Genomic DNA, 24,046 nt, shown 5'->3' on the forward strand with positions numbered 1-24,046 from the left:
TCTGAAAGAGGCAGAGTTTATTCTTTACGTATTTTTCATGGAGAGGGAAATGTTAACACAGAGCTAAGGGACTTTGGGGCCTCCAAATGGTCCAGACTACAACTCCCATAATGTCACAGGATTGGTTTACACTGGCTGGGGCTTCTAGGAGCTGCAATTAAAAATGAAGGACAATGGATCCTTGCTTTAGGATATTCAAGCAGTACCTGCTACATTAAAATCTGTAACTCAGTAACTTCGTATTGAGACATATTTTATGTTTTGTACTTGGAACATTGTTTATGTTACAGCAACATATCTAAACTTTCCAAGTGTTTTGCCTTTAAGGCTAGCAGAGACACTGTCCCCAGTGGGGGGAAAAGCTGATTTTCCAGTCTCTCTATTACAGGGGTTTTAAACTCAATTTACCTGGGGGCCGCAGGAGGCAGAGTCTGGGTGAGGCTGGGCCGCATCAGATTTTCCACCAAGCGGAGCAAGAGCCCAAGGAAGCCGCCCAGGAGTTTCCTTAGCTGACAGACAGGTGGGCTGGCTGGCAGGCTGCAGTTCTGGATGGAGGGTGCAAGAGGTGATGTCTTGGGAGAGAGCCGGCGAGCGAGGCAAGGCTTTTTTTTTACTCTTGACAGTAGAGGATGTGTGGGCGCTTTGGGGGGGCAGGCAAGGCGAGGGCCACAAACTATCATCTGGGGCCCGCAAATGGCCCCCGGGCTGCATGTTTGAGACCCCTGCTCTATTACATTTATCTTCTCCCTGCCCTGTTGTACATGAGTACAACCCATGTTTCCAAGAAATTTTTCTGGCTGAATCTCATAGGAGTTGATAAACTTGCACATAAGAATTTCCTGCTAGATTGAGCTCAATAGGCCTGGTTTATATGTCTTCCACTCTTGGTGGCATTCAGAATCCCACCTAGTAGATTTTACATACATTATGATTTTTTAGGATTGTACCAACTGCTTATATATGTACAATGAGGGGGAATGCTTGTTCAGTGGTTTTGCACAAATTTTCTGTTTTGCTGCACATAGATTGGATGTGACTTTAACTCCTTAAATGTGTAGAGGTGCCATATACAACATCATTCCAGATTCATGACTGGAATTGCTTAACGTGTGATGCTTTCATAATGGCTAAAGCAGTCAGTGACAAAAAGCAATCCAGTGACTGCCTGGACCACACATGTTATTATACAAGATTGGCCTGGCTTCACTGTTTCTGAAGGGAATGTCTGGTTGCAAAGCTATTTTCCATCATGCTTCACATTTCATTCTACCTGCATCTTGAGGGAGGAACCTGTCCAACTGGCTTCCCTGAAAAAGAAAGAGGAGGAGGCAACTCTGCCATTCCTAGCTCATTGTGTCCAATGTTCTCATTAACTTTCTCCTTGAAGGGAGGTTGCTTCTCTAACCACAAGCACCCACAGTTTGGGAAAGTTTTTTTTTTATTTTTTTGGGGGGGATCACAACTCCTAAAATCCTTCAACTAACCAATGGCCAAACTCAGGGGCCTTCATGGAGTTGTAATCCATGAAATGCCTACCTAAACAAACAAACAAACAAACCCTGAGGCACTGGGAATAATATCTGATTACTTTCCAGGTACTTAGTACATTTGTTCCATCAACAACGTGCTCTGCAGCTCCAGCAACAAGAGTACACTTCCAACACTGTTCTTAGCATCTTCACTAGGTTTGTCTCTTACAGGTGGTGCTCTCTGGAGAGGCTCACACTGTGAATATAGATACACCTAGCTAGTGCTCAGCTTTCTTCAGTGTAGCACAGTTAGTCCAGATGTGCTGGAATATTGCCCTCGTCATCCCTAGCCACCAAGCTCAGTAGTCCAGAAGCCACTAATCTATTTGAATAGTAGGGGGAAGGAGTGTAGTTCTTTTCACAATTGTTTATATTGAGTCTCATTGTTATTTTAATGCTCTCCCCAATCGTTTTTTGTTTCAACCACCTGAAGTAATTTGGTGTCCTCACAAATCTGACTACCTCATTGTTGTTGTTGTTTAGTCGTTTAGCTGTGTCCGACTCTTCGTGACCCCATGGACCAGAGCACGCCAGGCTGTCCTGTCTTCCACTGCCTCCCGGAGCTGGGCCAAATTCATGTTGGTCGCTTCAATGACACTGTCCAACCATCTCATCCTCTGTCGTCCCCTTCTCCTCTTTCCTTCACACTTTCCCAACATCAGGGTCTTTTCCAGGGAGTCTTCTCTTCTCATGAGATGGCCAGAGTATTGGAGCCACAGCTTCAGGATCTGTCCTTCTAGTGAGCACTCAGGGTTGATTTCTTTTAGAATGGATATGTTTGTTCTCCTTGCATTCCAGGGGACTCAGGAGTCTCCTCCAGCACCACAATTCAAAAGCATCAATTCTTCGGCGGTCAGCCTTCTTTATGGTCCAGCTCTCACTTCGATACATCACTACAGGAAAAACCATAGCTTTGACTATTTGGACTTTTGTTGGCAAGGTGATATCTCTGCTTTTTAAGATGCTGTCGAGGTTTGTCATCACTTTCCTCCCAAGAAACAGGCGTCTTTTAATTTCAGGGCTGCTGTCACCATTTGCAGTGATCATGGAGCCCAAGAAAGTAAAATCTGTCACTACCTCCATATCTTCCCCTTCTATTTGCCAGGAGGTGATGGGACCAGTGGCCATGATCTTAGTTTTTTTATGTTGAGCTTCAGACCATTTTTGAGCTCTCTTCTTTCACCCTCATTACAAGGTTCCTTCTGCCATCAAAGTGGTATCATCTGCATATCAGAGGTTGTTGATATTTCTTCCAGCAATCTTAATTCCGGTTTGGGATTCCTCCAGTCCAGCCTTTTGCATGAACCTCATTGTTCATCCCTAACTCCAAATTGTTTATGAATAAGTTAAGAACAGTTCCCAATACAAAAATCCCTGCAGAGTCGCACTGTTTACATCTTTCCCTTGCAAGAACTGACCATTTAGTTTGCTTTTTGTTTTTAAAGAATTACCACTCTTTAATAGAAAAAAAAGGAGCTTAACCTCTGATCTCCTAGCTTACCTTGGTTTGTCTAGAGGTCCAAGTAAACATCATGCTTGTCCATGGGTTTATTCAGAAATAAATATAGCTACCCTGGTTCATCAAAAGAAAACTAAAATGGGATGGGTGGTCAACATGTGCCGCCAGGACAATTCGGAGTTATTGCTGCCCTTTCCGAGGTTTTCCAGGTAGAGAATACACAGAAGTGATTTACCATTCCCTTCTTCTAGAGTTATCCTAGGACTGTGCACCTTAACTCTGGCCACACAGGCTGGCTCCACAGCCAGATACCTAAACTACTGAGCTAACAGGCAGCATGCATTGCATACATGTTTATTAATACAGTGAACCCTCGACTTACAGACGGCTCCACTTAACAGACTTAACAGACTTTTCGAGTTACAGACTTCTCTGGCAGCAAAATTTAGGTTTGACTTGCAGCCGGAGAATCGACCTACAGACTGGGGAAAAAAACAAAGTGGAACAAAAACGGCCGGTTACGGATTACTGTAATCGGTTTTCAGTGTATTGTACGTAAGTCAACCTACAGACTTTACGACCTGCAGCCACTGTTCCAATACGAATTAATTCCATAAGTCGAGGGTCCACGGTACACACAAGCATTTCTTGAAGCCATGTTAATATATATATATATTTTTAGTCAAGTTGACCCTTGTGTGTGCTTGGCAATTTTATGTTTAATTCTTTTCACAATTGTATGTTTATTGCTTCATTAGATGTTAAACCAAACAGCCTGTCACTTCCTTCACCCTAATCACTTGTCAACAGTTGATATTAAATAGGTGTCTCGCTAATCATCTGGCAAAGCACTGTTAAAATAAATTGAGATTGGTAGTATATGGTATCTTCCACATAGTAGAAGAGGAAGAATTCAAATTAAATTGAAAGACATTCTGTATTGTTTTAGAATGTTGATTTAAAAGAAAGCCAAAAAGCAAGTAAAATGTTCTCTTCCCAGGATCTCTTCTGATTTTTTTTAAAAGAAGAGAAACAGACACATAGATTTTAACATGATAGTCCCTCAAATGTTCCTGAAGTGTTCATTTAGAGAAAGCTGTTCTATAGACATTCAGCTTAGAGTAGGTGGTCATTAGCCTAGTCGACTGCAGTTTAAGTCAAAGGTTTTAGCTGCTGTTGCCACAGGCAGCCAGTCAAGGATTTCTGAATAACGCTTATATACGTGCAGCCTCAATCTTATGTGGAGAGAATACGAATCACCAGTTGGGCTATTTTGAACAATGTACGTATCACACATCCCAGATCTAGGTTCTTTAAATTGGCAAGTTATGGGTGGAGGCAGCTTTGAAAGGAATAAAATGTACAGATTTTAGCGTCCACGTGATAGTCAAGTTACTATTAGCACTAGTGCTGGACTCCTGCTCCACAATCCACTTATGGCTTCAAAAAGTGTGCACGGGTGTCTGTTGTACTGTGTGTGTGTGTGTGTGTACTACAGGTGTGTGTATTTGTGTTTTTGGATAATGACTCCCAAAATTCCCCATGCTGCCTGGGAGCTCTGGGAGTTGTAGTCCAAAAACACAAATATACTCACCTGTAGTGAACACGCCCTGTACAGCAGACACCCTGATGCTCATTTGGCAGTCATCCTTAATTATCAGTTGCTTTGTTCCAAGTTACTGCATTGCGAAGTGTACCGGGGCAGTTCCTCCTCTTAGGGGAAGCAGTGGTGTGGTAAGGTGGTGAATTTGAAAGGCATGCACTCATGAGGCCAGTCCCTGTAGCCACACACCCAAGAATAGTCTAGAAATGCGGGCAGGTGGATTGGTACATTGTGACAAACCAGTTCTGGCAGTTCTCATTTCCAGACAAAACAGGCCCTTTGTTGTAAGACCTGTGAGCCTTAGTTGTCTATTTAAGATCAAACCACCCCAAAGTATTTTGTGTTTCAAGAGGAATAGTTCACAACATTATATTGTTTCAGAGAAAGTCCATTTCCCCTTCATCTGCTATAAGGAATGCAGCTAAGAACTCATAAGGAACAGAAAGCTTGAAGGGGTCAGTAGATGACATTGGCCCTTGCTTGCCTGGGTGCTCTGACCTTCATGGCTTGGACCCATTGTTTCACTTAGCATGAGGCTGGTATCATCTTTAGTGGGGAGCTTAATAGGCATTCTGTGCAGTCATTCACTGCCCTCAGACAGTTGGCAAGGTAGAGGCCAAATAGGCTTCCCGGTTTGCCCTCATGTCAAATGGTTATCCACAACATTACAGGCTTATACCACCTTGGTGCATAGCATGTGTGTCCTCCTCTTTTTTTTGCATCTCTCTGCTCCCTTCTTCTGCATCCACTTTGGCAGGTGGCAACAATGCCGTTCACTCCCTGAGGTAAATAAGACAGAGTTGCATCCCAAGGTGTGTGCTGTTGGTGTGCGTGCAGCCTTTCTTATTTCCAGTGGTATGTGTATTTTTAGGCTTTCTGAGAATGGGCTGGAAATGAGTTTCTTTTCAGAAGTGATTTTGTTATCTTGCGTTATGTTTCAAAACCTCGTTCTTCCTCTCTTAGTTGCCCTGGGGTTTTTCAGCTTTAATAAAGGAGCTATATTTAAAAGTTCTCCTCAGTGTTCCTAGTTGTTAGCTTTTTCCTCTCATGCCCTCAGCAGTGGTGCCTTGTAGACGGGCCTCTTTCTGTCTTCTTTCGGAAATACTGCTCCTGTCCCTCTTTGCCCCTTTTCATTATGTGTGTACAGGCAGTTCCATTTAGGCAGTTGCTTCCTTTTCTCAACTTGCCTTTCCCAGATTTAGTCTCTCTTCATGGATGTCAGAAGTATAAAGCCGTACAGATTTGCAATCTATAGTTATAAACGTCTGCCTGAATTTCTTCTCTTCCCACCTCATTTAATTTTTTTTCCCAGAAAAACTTCACGCAGGAAAAAGTGAGAGCACTGGGATTCTGCTGTGTTAGTTAATTAGTTTTTGAGGAGAGAACAGAGAATCTGTCCTTTTAAAACTTAGTCCTAAGAAGGGAATTGGTGTCCCTGGCATTTTTCAGAGTCATGTAAGTTGTAACAAGAAAGAGAGAGGTCTTTACCCTGAAGAGCCTTCAAGTCTAAATTGAAACAAGAGGCAGTGTATTCCAGCATGTTAATGGCTAAGTCAGTGCACCACAAGCCACTAAACAGTTTCCAGATACTGATACAGTACTGCGATAAAACAATAAAGATATGAATAAGTACTATTTAAAATATTTTGATGTAAAACTTTCCAAAAATAGTCTAAGTGTATTGCTGAAAACAACAGTGTCGGAGGTTGAGCTATGGTTATAATATTAAAAGTTGTTGGAGGCCCCCACTTCACTGTTCTTTGCTTATTCTCTGTTTTGCAATCAGAAAGACCGACAGTTTGTAGTGTTTGTATTTTCCTCCAAAACAAACAAGCAAGAACAAGCACAAGCTTTAAATACTTTATAAAACAGGTCTCCAAAGGCTGACTTTATCAGCTGTCAAGGGCTGGTTCTTGCATGCATCTGTGCAGCTTAGTCCCTTTTTGCTTGAGCAATCTCATTTGGATTTAGAGATTGTTTCCCTTGAAAACTGGAATCGGCATCTGGTGCCACTAAAAATGACTTTCTCTGCTGACTTTTTTGAGTTCCATATGCAAGTCATCACTTGATAGTGCTGCGTGCCTTGCATATTAAGCATATCTGCAAATGGTCCTCAGACTGTGGTCTGAGGATCTAAACCCTTAAACACTCTATCCATTGTGACCTCTTCACTATGCCCTTCCCCACTGTAATGACTTGTGACATTTGGCCCCCAGGAACAGCAGCAGTACAGTGACAAAGATCCAAAAGTTAAAATTATGAAAGGTTAGGGTGGGCTGTAGTTTGGGGAAATGTATTGAACTAGATAGAGGATAGGCATACCTTTTGACTCTTGTGACCATCATCAGTGCACCACTTTCTATAAACACCAAAGCATTCATGCTATACTTTGAGAACATGCTGTGTTGCTGTTGGAAAAGTTGCCTGGAATTATGTGAAAACTGTAAGATCTCTCTGTATGTGATCTGATGTAAATGTTCCTAGCACAGCTTTCAGTATGCAACGTATTTAGAATTCTTATATCCATACCTTGTGCACTGGAGTAGTTTGTTACACAGGAATGCCATAATAAGGTGTAGAATGCTTATTGATTGATTGATTGATTTGATTTGATTTATGTCCCACCCATCTGGTATATTCTACCACTTTGGGCGGCTAGTGCTAGAGGGGTCATACTGTGTTGGGATTTCAGCAAAGTCATGTGTAGCTTGCAAAGTCATATTTAATATAGTTTATTTTCACAGTGCAGAAGAAAATTATGCTTATTGCTTCTCTTAGTATGCAGCTTATTGCATCATCTTTAGTACATAATTTGTTGTGTGAGACTAATGCCACTGTGCATTCTCCCTCTTAAAGATTTCCTTACCAAGCCCCCCCCCTTGGTGCCCAAAATGATTACACTTCCCCCATTGTTTAACATTTACCAATGATTTGTGTTTCATTGCAATATTTCAACTGAGAGGAAAAATTAATGCCAGAGGCAAGCTTTAACGAGAGCGTGAGATATTTATGTTCATAGGTTAATGGGGTTTTTTTAAAAAAAGCTTGAGAACCAGTGATTTAACAAGTTATCCTTGTTACCCTTGTTCATGAGCTGAGCAGAAGTGTTATAGGAGGCGGCTGTGTGGTGTCACTTCTGATATGGAGAGTTCCTTTTGTGGGTTGAGGTGGGGAGGCCCTAACTACTGGGTGCAGGTTTGGTTGCAAATGGAAAGAAATGATGAGCGCCTGTTGACAGAGCACAACCTTAGGAGTTTCTTAGAGCACCCAGGCTTGTCCATTGTCTAGAACTGGATAATGGGAGGGGGACACCTTAACAGTTAACGTAAATCATGGTGGCTCTACTCTAATCATGGTGGATGTTCTTGCAGAGCAGCCATGGACGTGATGAACATGATGGAACAACCCATCAAAGTGACAGAATGGCAGCAGACTTACACTTATGACTCTGGCATCCATTCCGGGATGAACACCCAGGTGCCGTCAGTCAGCAGCAAGTGCTTGGTGGATGATGATGATCTCTATGGCAAGCAGTACACTATTAAGAAGACCACCACTTACAGCCAGTCTGGAGCAGGGCAGGCTCAGGCTCAAGTCCAGGCTCAAGGTAATTTTTAATAACATTTATTACTCATGTAACCTATCCTTATTATGTGATGGAAATCTGTGGGAAATTTATAATGTAGGAATAACGTAGGAAGTCTTGCATCAAACCACTGACCTGATCTAAACCTAGTTAGCTGTAGCAAGGGTGCTGCACTGTGAGCCTCAGAGTATAATCTGGCTTGAAGGCACGGGATGCTACAGTGTTAGATATTACTATTTCACCCTATTGAATCTAGGGTAGTTAATAGTGGAGATGTAAGATAAAAGTATTAATAATTTCCTCCACAGTAAAAGAAAAAAAAAAGAAGTGGAAACATTTTTGTATTATAAGCTCTTCGGCACTGGAACCCATTTCTTTCTTGCTTTTGTTGGTTCAGTTGTTTAAAAGAGTACTATTACTATTTCCAAATATATTGCAGAATACTGTCTGTTCATTCTTCCTTAGGGAAGAAAAAGGGAAGAACGTTAGCTTGGCAGGACTGCCTAGGAAGGGACATTCCGTGAATGGGTGGAACAGCATAAAAAGCTGTGCTCCTCTGAAATGCCAAACAACTGCAGAAAGTATAAGGTGGGGGTGGAGATAATATGAAGAATGCAATCTGTAAGGCAGTTCTCTTTGTTCTTTTCACACCGGGACCTACCTGTAAGCCAAACATAAATCAGAGAATGCTGCTTACTCCCCCCCCCAACACACCATTGTTTTAATATTATATTTTAAATAATCATGCACCATCAAGTCAATTCTGACTTATGGTGACCTTTTTCAGGGTTTTCTAGGTAGATAGTACTCAGACGTGGTTTGCCATTCCCTTCTTTTGGGGGTGCCCTGGCAGTGGGCAGCTTGCCCAAGGCCACATAGGCTAGCTCTACGTGCAGGAGCTGCAGTGGAGAATTGAACTCCCAACCTCTGGCTCCACAGCCAGATGCCTAAGCCACTGAGCTATCCAGCGAAATTTATGTTGTATGTTAAAGTACTCATACTTAGCGCTACATCTGAAGATCACAAGAGGAGAAACAATCAGTAATTTTAAGCAGTTCGAAACAGTATATAAAAGAGTTCATCAAAGTAAAAGCAAAGCCACAAATCTAATAGACTGAAAACCATGGGAATTGGCCTCAACGAGGCCATTTTACATATCAGTTGGTCCTCCAAGGGGAGGGCATTCCATACCTGGGTGCTACAGCCAAGAAGGTCCCCTGCTGTGTATTGTGTACTTTTCCCAACAAAGGGACAAAAAGGAGCCCCCTCCTTATAGATCATATTAACATAGCTATATTGAGGAAGAGGTACTACTTCAGTTATCTAGGTGTGGTGGTCTTTCTGCTATTGTGAGCTACTGAGATCAGTGATGCTGTGAACTCAGTAACTCAGTAACAGCTCCCAGAGCTTGTCTTTTAGAAAAGCAAACAAAAGTTGTCCACCTTACCCCCTCCTGTCTCTTCCCACTTTCAGGATAATTTTTTTCTATTTGTTTTTTTTAACTGACGGAGCCTATCAATGCTGCCCTTATACAATTTAAATATTCTCCTCTTCCTCCTCCTCCTCCTTTTCTTCTTCTTCTTCTCTCTCTCTCTCTCTCTCTCACACACACACACACACACACACACACACACACACACACACAGAGAGAGAGAGAGAGAGAGAGAGAGCGCTGAGGAAGTTTTCAATCTGCTGGTATCCTGAAGTGACTGACTCTCATCTGAAGCCAGTTCACAATATTGGCAATTAACAGGAAGCCTCATTCACTTTTGGTTTGTTTTCAATGACCATACATGCTTGAAACTGCCCCAAAAGAGAGCGATCCTTCCCATTTTGAAAAAGTAGAAGCCCCATGACAGGGGTTAGAAAGGTGCAGTAGGACCACTTGGGGGGTGGGTTGGTTCACTCCAGCAAAGCCGTCTGATCACCATCTTTAGGAGCAGACCATCCCATCCCTGCGGCAGACCAAACAGAGAGCTAAATAAAGACCTGTGCAGTCAGCCTCTCAGTCTGCCCATTAAAGAGAAGTTTCCTTAACAGCCTGGATTCAGGCTGTTTAATGCTTTAAAGGTTGAAATCAACACCTTTGACATCATCAGTAAACCCAGGAGTCAATGCGTCAGAGTGTTTCAGATAATTTTTAATCTTTCATGAATGACAGCATAGCTATTTTTGTGTGATCACTTGCTTATAGCACTGAAATACATGAGATCCCGTGATAGAAGCTGGTTGAGCTGGTTCCTATGCTGTAGCTGACATGGAAAGCAAGCAGACAAGCAAGCATGCATATTGCCTCCCTCAAATGATCTGGTAGCGTCTGAATGGAGGACAATGTGGCAAGTGACCAAGCCTGTAGTGTAAGAACCAACCTGCAGTCTTAAGAATTAGGGGATCTGTGTTCAGATCCAAACTCAGCCATGGTATGTTCTGGGAGGCAAATCACTTTAGTTTCCAGTGGTAAAATAAAAAGGATATCTCAAGGTAAAATTAAAGATAAATTGCACAAGATAGGTCCTTCACACAAAGGTGGTTTCATAATTGACCCAGAGATGTTCATCTTTCACATGCTTCCTTTTTTGACTTACTGCTTTGTGACATGGGAGTTGGCAACTTGGAAAGCAAATAAGAATCCCTGTCCATCAAAAGAATAAGAGACTATTGAGAGATATGGCAGAAGGCAGAGAGAGTATAAGAATGGTTCTCTGTGAAGGGCAAACATCACTGCAGAGACATGCACATTTTTGCCAAGGGATAATTAAAGCCTGTGGAAAAGGAGCAGGGAATGCACAGGCATTGTCCTCTGCCTTCTTAGGGGGCAGATAAATACAAGAGAAACCCTGATTCTAGGGTGCTGAAAAAATATACTAAGTAGGGCTGGGAGAGACAACAAAAACCCATTTTACTGTGATTCTCACCACTATACACCGATTCATGCTGCTAGAATCATTTAGCCACTGAAGTCTCCATCCATCCATATATGTAGTTGCTTGCGTATATGTAGATATATTCTAGCCCTTTATACAAGCCTGTTCCCCATTTTGCATCTCCCTTTCATGTTTTTTAATTAAGCAGCTTTGTGTTTCAACTGCCTAATCGGGCTGGCTAATTAACTCCTGCCTTATCTCTTTGCTCACATGTTAAGTCTCTTGGACCTTGTAGAGCTGAAACAGTTCTATGAACCTCCCAGTGTGGCTGACAGAAATCCTGGTTGGGATTTCCTCTTGGTTAATCCTGTCCTACCCACCTCTTTTGCAGCGGAACTGGAGTCCCAGCTTGCCATGACCCGGGCTCAGCGCATTCGGGCTGCCATGTACCCAGAGACGGTGGAAGACCGCTCCCTTCTCGTCACCACCCAAGTTGAGGGACAGCAGACAAATGTGCAGCGGCTGGCTGAGCCCTCTCAGATGCTTAAGTCAGCCATTGTGCATCTCATCAACTACCAGGATGATGCTGAACTGGCCACTCGTGCTATCCCAGAACTCACCAAACTCTTGAATGATGAGGATCCGGTAGGGCAACATATTTGGGCTTGTGATCTATTGTAAGAAATCTGTGGAATAGGCTGGGACTGGTTTCCTTAGCACCGTGTTGTCTGGAGCACAGCTGAAATGTCCAGCAATGTCATGTGTAGAACTGTGTTTTTGTTGAAATTGTTTGAGAGGTTGTACACACAGTGGTTCAAACATAGTATTAAAAACAAACAAACCACAAAGTGTGAATGGTAGTCTCCTTCGTGTGTCCCAGTAGATGAACAAATAAAATTCGTTTAGTCTTGGTAAAACTTTAAAGAACATTTACTGTTTAAAATATGTGGAAGAATATAACAGTGCTTATAACCGTTTCATAATACAGTATATTCTTATCAGACATAGTCAGATCATAGGCATCCTTCAGTCTCGAGAGACTATGGTAATGTGCTCCATATGGAGGACTTCAACGCTGTATACAAAGCTGGATTGTCCCCTCCAGAGCACGAAGCTTGAGTAAAATAATATGGAGGATAGGCTGTTACCCAAGCAGCAAATCCCCGCTCTCCACATCACTGAAATAGTCCAATGGAAAGGCAAGAGCCAATACAACTGGTTCCAGTGATGTCACAGGAGTTGCCAGAACGACACGAACTGCCTCCGGGACTCTGGCCCTGGATTTTGCCTCGAGGTTAACTCCTGAAGCCTTTTCCATCAGTGGATATAGCCACAAGGCAGTGGAGGTTTGAAACTGGAGATTTCCTTCTCCTAGATGGGCTGCCTTCCCAGGCTGATGAGTCCCACCTACCCGGATCAGACATAGTAACAAGTTATTAGGCCAACATAACAAGCAGACTAAACAGACTAGACTCAGACTAAAATTCATTCTGTCACTTCTTTTTCTATCTGGCAGTTAACCCCACCCACTTAACACCCACTGGCTAACACCAGACAGAATCTGATTGGTTACATAAGTGTCATTGTGCAAACAACAGATCCCAGTCATTCCCATACACATGCAAGGGCTTTTTGAGGAAAACAGGGAACCCACAGAAGCTGATGGATGTGAAATTCACTAGCCATAGAGTCAGCCCCTTGGGTCCTTGTGTGGTCTGGACCAGAGTTGAAATAAACTTCCTGGATGACAACTTCCAGAATCCACCAGCCACCATGGTCCCTTGCTATGATAGCTAGGACAGTCGTTTGCAACTTTAGGTTCCCCAGATGTTCTTGGACTTCAACTCTCCACAACTAGTGATGAAGGCTTCTGGTAGTTTTGGTCCAAGAACATCTGGGGACCCAAAGTTGGGAACCAATTAAGGTAAAGGATGTAGGCAGGTGTGGTCCAAAACGGATGCTTTTCAAACTGCCCTTATCTGTGAAATGGAAACATGGGGGGCTTGGCTCACAGAATTGGGAGATTCTGGGATGTATAGTCAAAATTTTCCCCCCCAAGTTCTTTTGATTCTTCTCTGTGAGTCATGGACAAGGATTAAATAGGGTGAATCAAAATTAGCAAAGCAGAGCTAATTGTGCAACGTAGAACTAATATAGAGAACAGAATTGGGCTGTTTTCATCACGCAGAAGTTTGGTGTGTTTAGTGCAAAAGATCGACAGGCAGATTACTTGTCCTTGGAAAGATGCAAAGAGGAGCATATTAGAGCTGAATGTCCTACAGAAGGCATTTGCTCTTCCGTTTTATAAGCAACTTGCCAGTAACCTTCATTCCTTCTAGGTGGTGGTCACCAAAGCGGCCATGATTGTGAACCAGCTGTCCAAGAAGGAGGCTTCACGCCGTGCGCTGATGCAGTCTCCTCAGATCGTGGCTGCTGTGGTCCGCACCATGCAAAACACCAGCGACTTAGATACAGCCCGCTGCACTACCAGCATCCTCCACAACTTGTCCCACCATCGTGAGGGTCTCCTGTCCATCTTTAAATCTGGAGGCATCCCGGCTCTTGTGCGCATGCTCAGGTAAATTCTACAGTTCTTGGCACACCTGAGTTTTCAGTATCACTGGCAATGGTGGAGTCAGCGCTCTCTTGGTTCTTTCTTTCATTTGTTTATTGAGTCAGATTAGGGAAGCCCAGTTCAGCCTTTATTTCTTTTGATTTTTTTTTCTTTGAAACAGTTATGCACGGATACCACCCTTATCAGATTCCTTTACAGTGTACAACAATACGATGTTGTTTAAAACCTAATACAATAAAATACTATCATTGAACAGCTGAAATAAAAGACAGTGCAGTGAATTAACATTTTTTGAGGCAGACTAAAGGATTTTACAGTTATAGTACTTTTAATAGTGCTTTTAAAATACATTGTAATTATTTCTTTTTTAATAAAATAAAATGCCTGGGTTTAAAATTAGAAGGATTGTAAAGTAAGAACAAGGCTCTAATGGCTATTAATGGGAAGATCATTCCAAGTCTGGAAACCACCAGTATGAAGGCCCTCTCTCTTGTGACTAAGAAACAACTGGAAGTAGGCTTCAAGTTGTTTCTTAGGTTAAGTGGGTTAGGGTTAGGCTTCTTTGTAAGCTGCCCCAAGTAGACTCTGTCTAGAGGGGCAGGGTATAAATCGAATAATAAATAAAAATACAGTGGTGCCTCGCTTAACGAGCGCACTGTATAACGACGAAATCGCATAGCTATCCGTTTTTCCGGATCGCTAATGCGATCACTTAACGTTTTTCTAATAGGGCAAAACGAAGCCCGACGATCAGCTGTTCGGCGGCCAAAATGGCCGCTGGAAGCCCAGAAATGGCCCAAAATGGCCGCACGCAGTGTTTTTGCGCCCTCGTTAAGCGAGGCGAGGGCGCGAAAATGGCTGCCGGCCGTTAAGAAGCATCGCTGAACGGTGAGTATTCGGCCCATTTGGAACGCATTAAACCATGTTTAATGCGTTCCAATGGAATTCCCTGCCCCGTTCATCGATGCTTCAGCATAGCGAAGGTTAATCCGGAATGGATTAACCTCGCTATGCGAGGCACCGCTGTAAATAAATAAATCTAAAGATGTTAAAGAAGTTGCCTTTTCACTTTTGGCTAGAGGCCAGAATCCTTTTCACTTACTGTCACATCAGGGCAGTTACGTGTGTGTTTTCCCTTTCAACAAGCTTTCTTTGCATCCCCTGGCTCACACTGGTGGTGAAATTGGGTGTGCGACTAGATGTACAACCAGTTGTGTGAAGAGCAGGCTAAGGATGGAGAAGATTACTCTGATTGCCCTCCCATGCAAGTTTTTCTCTAAATAGATTTTGGCCCAGGACTTCTTAAAAAAAAAAAAAGGTCCAAAAATTGTCTGGAGATTTTCCTTCCTAGAAAGAAATTATCCCAAAAGGTCCTGTGAATGGAACAAAGCAATGAAGAAAACATCCAAGAGTTAAATCCACAGTGCTTTAATTCACAGTGTGCTAGATGGCTTAAAGGGTATCCTGTACATACTCAGATGTACTCTCAAATACTGCATAACATGTTGAGATGCTGAACTTGGTGATTTCTGAAAAAGAGATTCCTGTATCAAATCCTCACAGCTGAATTTTGTAAGGCCCTGGCTATTTCTCCAGAAATACCATTGACACAGCTAGCCCAGCCCTCCTCCCTGACTTCAAATATCCACTTGGGCATGGAAACCCGCTGGGGAGTGATCATAGTAAAGCATTCCTCAAATGCCTCTTATCCCTTGAAACCTCTGTTAAAGTCCAAAAAGTTGGCTTGCCAAATTCTGGTTGATAAGACATGGAAAGTTTAATTCTCTGTTAAACCTTTAGAATTTCACATAGGTTAAGTATCACCGCTATTTTGTTACTTTCCTCAATGGCAACTTGGGGGAAACTGGCAGGGGCCCATGATGCTTTTGCATCCAGGATGTAAGAAAAGAACCAAAGGAAAAGAAACCCAGTTTTCTGAAGGGCCCCCAGTTGAGCTCAACCATCATTGCCCCATTTTGGAGTGGTTTTACTCTACTTGATCCCTTAGTACCTTTTAGACTAAAAAATTGAACCCAGACTCTACTCTGGATCCTGCCATTGAGTGGCATCAAGGTTCCGACTTGGGAGTACTTTGAAGTCCTCTCATAACCATCCCAGATATTCTGGCACATTCACACTCGGTGCCAGCTGCTCCCTCACTTGTTCTATGAGCTGCTTCTGTTCCTTTGCCATGCAAATCTTGCTGGGTGTTTCAGCTGCAGTGGCGATTTGCCAGCGGCAGATCCACACCTGTGTGGCACAGAATGGAGCTGATGAGCCGCTGTCTTAATATGGAGGCACCTAGCTTTGCTTTTGGAGATTCAAGTTTAAGCATGCCACTGCCAAGTCCTGCTCCTTCCGACAAGCTTGAAACCCCTGTAAATTATAGAGAACTGTCTCTTTGGTTTGTTTGCTCCACTGGAACCACCATGGGTGCTTGATGACTGAATAGAGCGTTTATCAGAAAAAAGCAAATAGCCACCTGTCCCGTCTCCAAGTGTAAGGGGCAGGGCAAGTCCTGTCCGTATAGGAGGATCCAGGCTCCTAAATCCTGTCTCTTAAAAAAAAAATGCCCTGTTATGAGTTATATACTGTGCCAAGCTTTAACATCCTTATTCTCTCTCATTGGGAGAATGTGTAATCATTGAGCCAGACAATTTTGTGCGAAGGATGCCCTGCTGTGGTACATTTTGTATTTATAGAAAAAAATAATAATGTTCTTCTCTTGTAATAGTAGAAATCTGATCCCTCCTGTATTTCCTCTCCCACCCATTGGCATATAGTTCTCCTGTGGAATCGGTCCTGTTTTATGCCATCACCACTCTTCACAACCTGTTGCTGTACCAGGAAGGTGCCAAGATGGCGGTCCGCCTGGCTGATGGACTTCAGAAGATGGTGCCCTTGCTGACCAAAAATAACCCGAAGTTCCTTGCCATCACCACTGACTGCCTGCAACTGCTTGCCTATGGGAACCAGGAAAGCAAGGTAAAAGAGAGGGGAGCCAGGCCATAAAACTGAAAATGCTACGCTTGGGGTAAGCAGAGAGGCTTTGGGGCCCTGTAATTGAAAAGCTCTCTTTGTTCTCAAACCAGTGGGAAGTTTGCTTATTGCAAAATGTGTATGTTAGTTGTTCCTCACTTGCAGGTTTTTTTTGCAGTTTGGTTGTAACAGTGCCTGCTTTGTCGTTTTGCTTTTTGTAGTGAGCAGGTACCTCCCTATTTTCCCTTAATCTTATGAGAGAAGGTTTTATTTTGGGAACATGGGTGAGGATCAACTCAGATGTGGGGAAGATATGCACTGAGCTTTAGGGAAACTGTTTAGCAGACAGATGTGAGGGTGAGAGGCATCGTAGCCTGGGAGGTGGAAAAGCATTGGGTTGGATCCAGTCCTAAGGCACACTTCAGATAGGACCAGTGAAATCCAGTGGGATGCGCTGGCCTGCACTAACTTTCCCATCAATTGCAGTGGTCTGCTCAAAGCGTGAATGAAGTCCGGATCCGACCGGTTGCTATATGTGTTTGCTTTCTCAGCTCATCATCTTGGCCAATGGAGGGCCCCAAGCTTTGGTTCAGATTATGCGTAGCTACACATATGAGAAACTGCTGTGGACCACCAGCCGTGTCCTCAAGGTTCTGTCTGTTTGTCCTAGCAACAAGCCAGCCATCGTGGAAGCGGGTGAGTGACCAAAATGGAAGGATTCTTAACTAGAGCCTTCACAGGATACAATAGATCACCTGCCACCAATGGCTTTGCTATTTTAAGATGTCATTTATCAAAGTGGTTGAAAACTGGGTTCTGTAGTGGTGATCAGCCTCTTCATTAAATGTAGAAAAAACAGCTGCCCAGATTTCTAGGTGGAGGTATGCAAATTGGATGCCCGGCTATTTCTTTAAACACAAGAAATGCTTAATGAGCCTGCTTGCATGTTGAGATCATCTGGAGAGGCCTTTTTTCTTGGTCCCGCCACCCTGACAGGTGCATTTGGTGGGGGCACAGGAGAGGGCCTTCTCTGTGGCTGCCCCCGGATGACTGGCCTCACCTTTGCTGTCCTTCCACAAACAGGCAAAGACCGTTCTCTCCAGGCAGGCTTAAGGAAAACTGGTGGTCTGAGTGGGGTTTTTTAATGGATGATTGTGCCTTTCTGCTTTGTGTTTTTAGTATTTTGTTTACCATTTCTCAGAGTGGTATTTGTATACTAATTTTTTAAGCTTTAAATATTGTCCTTCACTGATGTAAGCCACCTTGGGTACTTTTTAAGGAGTAAGGTGGGGTAAAAACAAACAAACAAATAAATTAAAAAAGTATTCATTGTAGTGAAAAGGCTGGAGTTCAGAGTACACGAGTGGTTACACTGTGCTCTCTCCCAAAGGCTCCAAGCAATCTTCATGAGATCTAATTCAGGCAAAGATAGGGTATGAATCTCGTGAGCTCCACTGTTGCTGCAGAGTTAATACGACACCAATAGATGCAATTAATTTGTAGTAGGACAATTAATTCATGTACAATTAATAGCCATGTGCCCTGTTCCCTGCTTGCAAAAGTCATTGTATCGTGCTCCAGTGATTTGGACTTGAGCCCAGATCTTCTAGTTCTGTCTTTGTCATACACATTAGATTATAAGCCTGTGCATAGAGTCTAGCTGTTGCATTTGACAGTTCACTTTCTTGACTCTCCGACCTAATACATATGAAATATTTTAGACAGTCTTCCAAATATACTCAATCCATAGGGTCCCTTCAACTCTGCAGTTCTAAGATGATGATGATGTTGCTTTATTAATGTTAATGTGGGGGAAAAATCCAACACAGGATGTAAAGGTGATGTTCTCTGTCATCAGGAAAAACTTTAATTAGAGTTATCGGGCTACACCTCTCTCATGTTAGAACTTGTCTTGCTGGTTTGTGCTCTTACAAAATGGCAGTGTTGATGATTATACTGTCAACTGCCATTCAGTTTTTTTCATGGAAGAAATGCAGAATCTACCTTCTAGATTAAACTAAAGTACTGGTTATATGTTGATGATGATGGTTGAGGATTGTTGACGCCATCCATTGATCTCCAGATACTTTGGAATCATGATTTCCATCATCTCCAGCTAGGAGGACTACATTGAATTGGGATGGTGGACATTGTAGTCAACACATTGATTGGCACCAGGTTAGAGAAGGCTGGTCTACTCTGAATGTATCGCCTTGGATTATTTCAACACCATCTTTTTCCTGCCCAAGAAAAACAGGGTAGAACAATAACTATGGATTTATGTTTTGTCTCCCCCTACTCACAGGTGGCATGCAAGCCCTGGGAAAGCACCTGACCAGCTCCAGTCCAAGGCTTGTGCAGAACTGCTTGTGGACTCTGAGGAACCTGTCCGACGTGGCCACAAAGCAGGTGAGCAATATCTTTTCCACAGTCCTTTGCACTTGAACCATCCCTGAATCTCACCCAGTATAATTAGTATAGGCAACTGGCAGCTAGTTTTGAGGAAGGACCAGTTTTAGTTTGATTGGAAAGGTGGTGGGTGGGTGGTAGTGCATGTACCTGCTGCTCAACTGTGGTGCATTGCAGGCAAGGTCTGCCATTGAACCTCCTGTGACCCTTCATTTTGTTTCTAGGTTAGCCAATGAGAGCTAAATGCCATTACTTTGAGGTCAGATTCGGTCCAGGGACTTCCAGCTGATGACTCATACATATATATATATACCCGTATAGACTTAGCTGCTGATTGGGATACAGCTCTTGGGTGTATCAGATGCCTCATGAACTCTGTGCTCTATCCCATTTCCTATCCAGGAGGGACTCGATGGTGTCCTGAAGATTCTGGTCAACCAGCTGAGTTCAGATGATATCAATGTGCTGACTTGTGCCACAGGCACCCTCTCCAACCTGACTTGCAACAATAGCAAGAACAAAACGCTGGTAACTCAGTCAAACGGGGTGGAAGCCCTGATACACACCATCCTCCGGGCAGGAGACAAAGAAGACATCACTGAGCCAGCAGTCTGTGCTCTAAGGCACCTCACCAGTCGGCACCCTGAGGCTGAGATGGCCCAGAACTCTGTGAGGCTCAACTATGGCATCCCTGCCATTGTTAAGTTGCTTAACCAGCCCAATCAGTGGCCGTTGATCAAGGTATGGGTTCAGGGAGGCAACAGCTGGGCCTTTGGGTTCTAAGTAGTGGAATCTGAATGGGTGTGCTTGGAGAAGAGTGTGGAGTGGATGGGAACCATGGAGGCAGTCTGTGGAACTCGCGGACATCTGTATTGTGGAGTGGCATAAGGGTTCAGTACAGGAGCCATGAGATGGGTTGTCTTCCATTTCTAACCACAGTTCTGCTGTGAAAATCATTCAACCTTAAGCATGTCCCTCTTTTCCTTTCTCATACCTTTGTCTGTTATTTGGGGTGATTGACAATGCCAGCTAACATTGCATGACTATTCTATGCAGTGCTAATTAATTAATTTATGTATATATTTATTTAAAATATTTTCACCCTGCCCATCTTCTAAATAAGGACCCAGGATGGTTTACATACTTAAAAATGTTAAATATTGAAACCTGAAAACAATAAATTATACAAATACTAAACAAAAAATAATGACATTACGTTAAAAATGTTTGGTAAAAGTATTGCAAAAACAGACTTAGAAGCAAATCATCCCGTTCATTATCTCCTAGATAGTCAGTTTTGGTCCTCCAGATGTTTTGCTTTTCAATTCCCATTAGCGTATGCTAATCAATTGTGAGAGTTGTAGATGAAAACATCTGGAACACCAAAAGTTCTCCATTCCAGACTTAGTTAATATATGTTAAGTTCTTGGAGCATTCAGTGCTTTTTTCCTGTATTGGGGATGGTGGTGGTGGTTTATGAGAACATTATCCACAAGGCACAGGGTGTCTTGTTGCAAATAGGAGATTGAACTCATCTCTTGGAACAGCATGAGAGTGAACATTGGGAAAGGGATTGTTCCATTTTTTAATCAAATGAAATGACTTCTACTCCTCTTCTGGTTCAGAACAAAAAGGCTGGGGTTGGTGTTTCCTTGAAGTTACTAAATGGGAAAAAAATTTACCTTCATCTTCATTAGCCTAAAAGTTTGAAGATGTATCTCCCTTCTCCTTCCCCCTCACAGGCTACCATTGGCCTCATCCGTAACCTGGCCTTGTGTCCAGCCAACCATGCCCCCTTGCAAGAAGCTGCTGTTATTCCACGCCTGGTCCAACTACTGGTGAAGGCTCACCAAGACGCTCAACGCCATGCAGCTGCCGGCACACAGCAACCGTATACGGTAAGACGACGGGAAAAGGGGTTGGCTTTGGTGTGGCATTCTTGCCGGGTGGAAGTTTTGAGAGGCCTCTTACATAGGCATCCTGAAGAGTTAGCTGCTTTATAGGTGTAACTCTGAAATTGATGTCAAGTAGGATTTGGGATCCATGCCAAGAGATAGGCAACACCGTGGCTCCAGTCTCTCTCATCGCTCTTGTATTGTTCAGGACGGGGTGAAGATGGAGGAGATTGTGGAAGGCTGCACAGGCGCACTACACATTTTGGCTCGTGACCCCATGAACAGAATGGAAGTCTTCCGCCTGAACACCATTCCTCTCTTCGTGCAGGTGAGAGCATCTGAAAGGGGAGGGACGAAGCAAGCGGTGCTGTTAGAAACTGGTGCTTTGCTTTTATAAAATTAGCAGAAGATACAGAAGTAGACTTGGAGCACGAAAGGCCTGCTCCAAATCCCCTTTTGACCATAACCAGTTCGCATCTCAGCCCATCCTAACATACCTTACAGAGGAGTTGTCATGATAAAATCATAGCTGTAAAGGAAAAAATAAAATAAAATTCACATAGTTACTATACTTTTCTGGTCACATTTCAAAACATCAGGATAAGAGGAAGTCAAGTTACTTTACCAGTACCATTTTGTAGTTACCATTCATGTTCTTAAAAATAATTTTAGAGACATTTTGACAGATTTTTTTTTCAGCTTCGATCTTATTCTCTTATGAATTCTGAGGCTATTTCTCCCTTCCCCTCAAACTACAGAAGGCAACAAAGGTGCAATGATCAAGGCAACACTTTTCTTTTTTAAATATTGTAGCAAGTAAACAGCAAAGCAAAGTGTGCTGCTTATATACCACCTCATAGTGCTTCAAGCACTCTCTGGGCGGTTTACAAGTTAATTATGCAGGCTACACATTGCCCCCCCCCCAGTGAGCTGGATACTCATTTTACCCACCTCGGAAGGATAGAAGGCTGAGTCAACCTTGAGCCGGCTACCTGGGATTTGAACCCCAGGTCATGAGCACAGTTTTTAGCTGCAGTACAGCGGTTTAACCACTGTGCCAAGAGCAAATTAATTTTTTGAACAGTGAGTAATGGGATTGTATTATTTTTTTATCTTTGACTTTCCAACCCTGGATAAAACAAGGTCCCACTTCAGTACACCAGGTGAAGCCCCTTACCTGAAGAGGAAGAGAGACGTGTGGCAGAGGGGAAAACAGAGAGCTCTTTGCATACCTTCTTTGCCAGTATTATCCTGGCCTCGTTCATCTTCTCACACTTCTTTTGTCACTTGGTTTGTGCTGGTTCTTGCTAGGCTTGCCATGTCATAATAATGTAATGGTTATCAGGCACCTGCAGCAGTAGCCACTGTACATGGAACAAAGCTTTGTGGTCTCTGCCAGCAGGCCTACTATCAAGAGTAGATACAGTACTCTGTGTGAGGAAAGGAGGGGAGGGGAATGGAGTGGAATGGAACCTTTCCCTTGCTTATTCTCCCTTTGTTTAACTTGCCTCCAAACCGCAGCTCCTCTATTCTCCAGTGGAAAATATCCAGCGTGTGGCAGCCGGTGTGCTGTGTGAGCTGGCACAGGATAAAGAGGCAGCTGATGCCATTGACGCAGAGGGAGCCTCTGCCCCGCTGATGGAGCTTCTGCACTCCAGGAATGAAGGCACAGGTACAGCTGAGTGGGTGACCACACGCACTTCATCCTAGTCACCTTCTCCACAACAGAGAGCGACTCTTAGTACCTGGGTGTTGTCCATTCCCACAATATGGAGTGGGGAGTTCTTGTCTCTCTCAGTGATCCCTCATTATGGGCTGTGCTGTGAGTCTGATGGGAGCAGTAAACTCTTGAGAACGGAAAGGCCGAAGTTTACCCTCCTCTGCTGTTTTATCTGTCTGAGCCACACTCTTATTAGTTTAATTACCTACTACTAACCCCCTCCAATAATATATGTTAAATGTGAGTTTATAAATGTGTGGATAAAAAAAAGAATGGTTCAAGGCAGCATGTGCTATGCAAACTTAGGCCATGCCCTGCTGACTTGAATCTAGTTTCTAAAAAAGTGAATGTTAATGGGTCTGTTTTATTTGGACTGCTCACCAAAATGAGTTGAGGATTGACCAGAAGGAAGAGAAGAGGGTTTGCTAGTTAATGGTGAACAAGGAGACATTTTTCAGTTGAGATCCAGTCCTAGTTTATTCAGTGTTTTTGTTGGAGACAGAAGTTGGAGGAAACAATCTGATACAGCCATTAAAGGATCTAAATGTTACACAAGAATTAACTGGGTGATCTCATGAACTGGAGTAATAGAAACATGTGCCTAATGCAGGATAGGAGGTTGTAAACTTTGAAGAGGAGCCGCTGGGGTCCCTGGACCAAAATACGGATGAGGGAAGAAATCTGAGGACATTGGTTGTGAAATTACTGGTGCTGCAAGCTGCTGCTGTGGGAGGTCTATATAGCCAGCCAATTATTCAAGTCACGGCATTTTTTTTGTAAGGGTACCTAGTGGTATGGACAGAAACTTTGCACTGGTGGGATTCAGTGAATCAGAGCTGGTGCAAAAGTGAATGTGGGGTAGATCACATGTGGGGTAATCACAGAGCTTACAGAGTGACACAAGGAAGCTTCTCATTGAGAAGACTACTAGACTTCAGGGAGGAAGATCAAGGGCTGTGGGAATCACATACAGTGGTGCCTCGCTTAACGAGCGATTCGTTTAACGACAAATCCGCATAGCAATGTGTTTTTTGCTATCGCAAAAGCGATCGCATAACGATGTTTTAAATGGGAAAACATTGCTTTGTGACGATTGGTAAGCTGTTTCGCTTATCGATTTCCGCATAGCGATGTTTTTTCTAACAGCTGATTGGTGGTTTCGAAATGGCCGCCAGGAAAAAAATGGCCGTCTGCAGTGTTTTCGTGCCCTTTCCTCGTTTACCGGGCAGCGAAAATGGCGGCTGTATGGAGGATTTCCGCATAACAGTGAGTTTTTTGCCCATAGGAACGCATTAAACATCTTTTAATGCATTCCTATGGGCTTTTTTGTTCCGCATAGCGACGAATCCGTATAGTGACAATTTTTTCGGAACAGATTATCATCGCTATGCAGGGCACCACTGTATTTCAATCTTTACCTGTTGTGG

General features: G+C 43.3%; 1 protein-coding gene across 6 annotated transcripts in view; it reads left to right on the forward strand.

The window, feature by feature from the left end:
- The window catches only part of JUP (junction plakoglobin), a 68,748-nt gene that overhangs the window by 39,455 nt on the left and 5,247 nt on the right, over positions 1 to 24,046 (forward strand). For 3 of the 6 annotated variants that reach the window (XM_073004264.2, XM_073004268.2, XM_073004267.2), the window contains 10 exons: positions 7,963 to 8,198; positions 11,433 to 11,686; positions 13,381 to 13,619; positions 16,400 to 16,601; positions 17,147 to 17,291; positions 18,901 to 19,004; positions 19,407 to 19,745; positions 20,747 to 20,902; positions 21,108 to 21,227; positions 22,421 to 22,571. In XM_073004264.2, the coding sequence (XP_072860365.1) occupies positions 7,970 to 8,198; positions 11,433 to 11,686; positions 13,381 to 13,619; positions 16,400 to 16,601; positions 17,147 to 17,291; positions 18,901 to 19,004; positions 19,407 to 19,745; positions 20,747 to 20,902; positions 21,108 to 21,227; positions 22,421 to 22,571 (1,939 nt within the window). In that variant the 5' untranslated portion in view covers positions 7,963 to 7,969. The remainder of the gene's footprint in view (positions 1 to 7,962; positions 8,199 to 11,432; positions 11,687 to 13,380; positions 13,620 to 16,399; positions 16,602 to 17,146; positions 17,292 to 18,900; positions 19,005 to 19,406; positions 19,746 to 20,746; positions 20,903 to 21,107; positions 21,228 to 22,420; positions 22,572 to 24,046) is intronic. The other 3 variants (XM_073004265.2, XM_078377872.1, XM_078377871.1) reach the window with 1 other exon arrangement.

This window comes from Pogona vitticeps, chromosome 6, assembly GCF_051106095.1.
Source record: "Pogona vitticeps strain Pit_001003342236 chromosome 6, PviZW2.1, whole genome shotgun sequence".
NCBI lineage: Eukaryota > Metazoa > Chordata > Lepidosauria > Squamata > Agamidae > Pogona > Pogona vitticeps.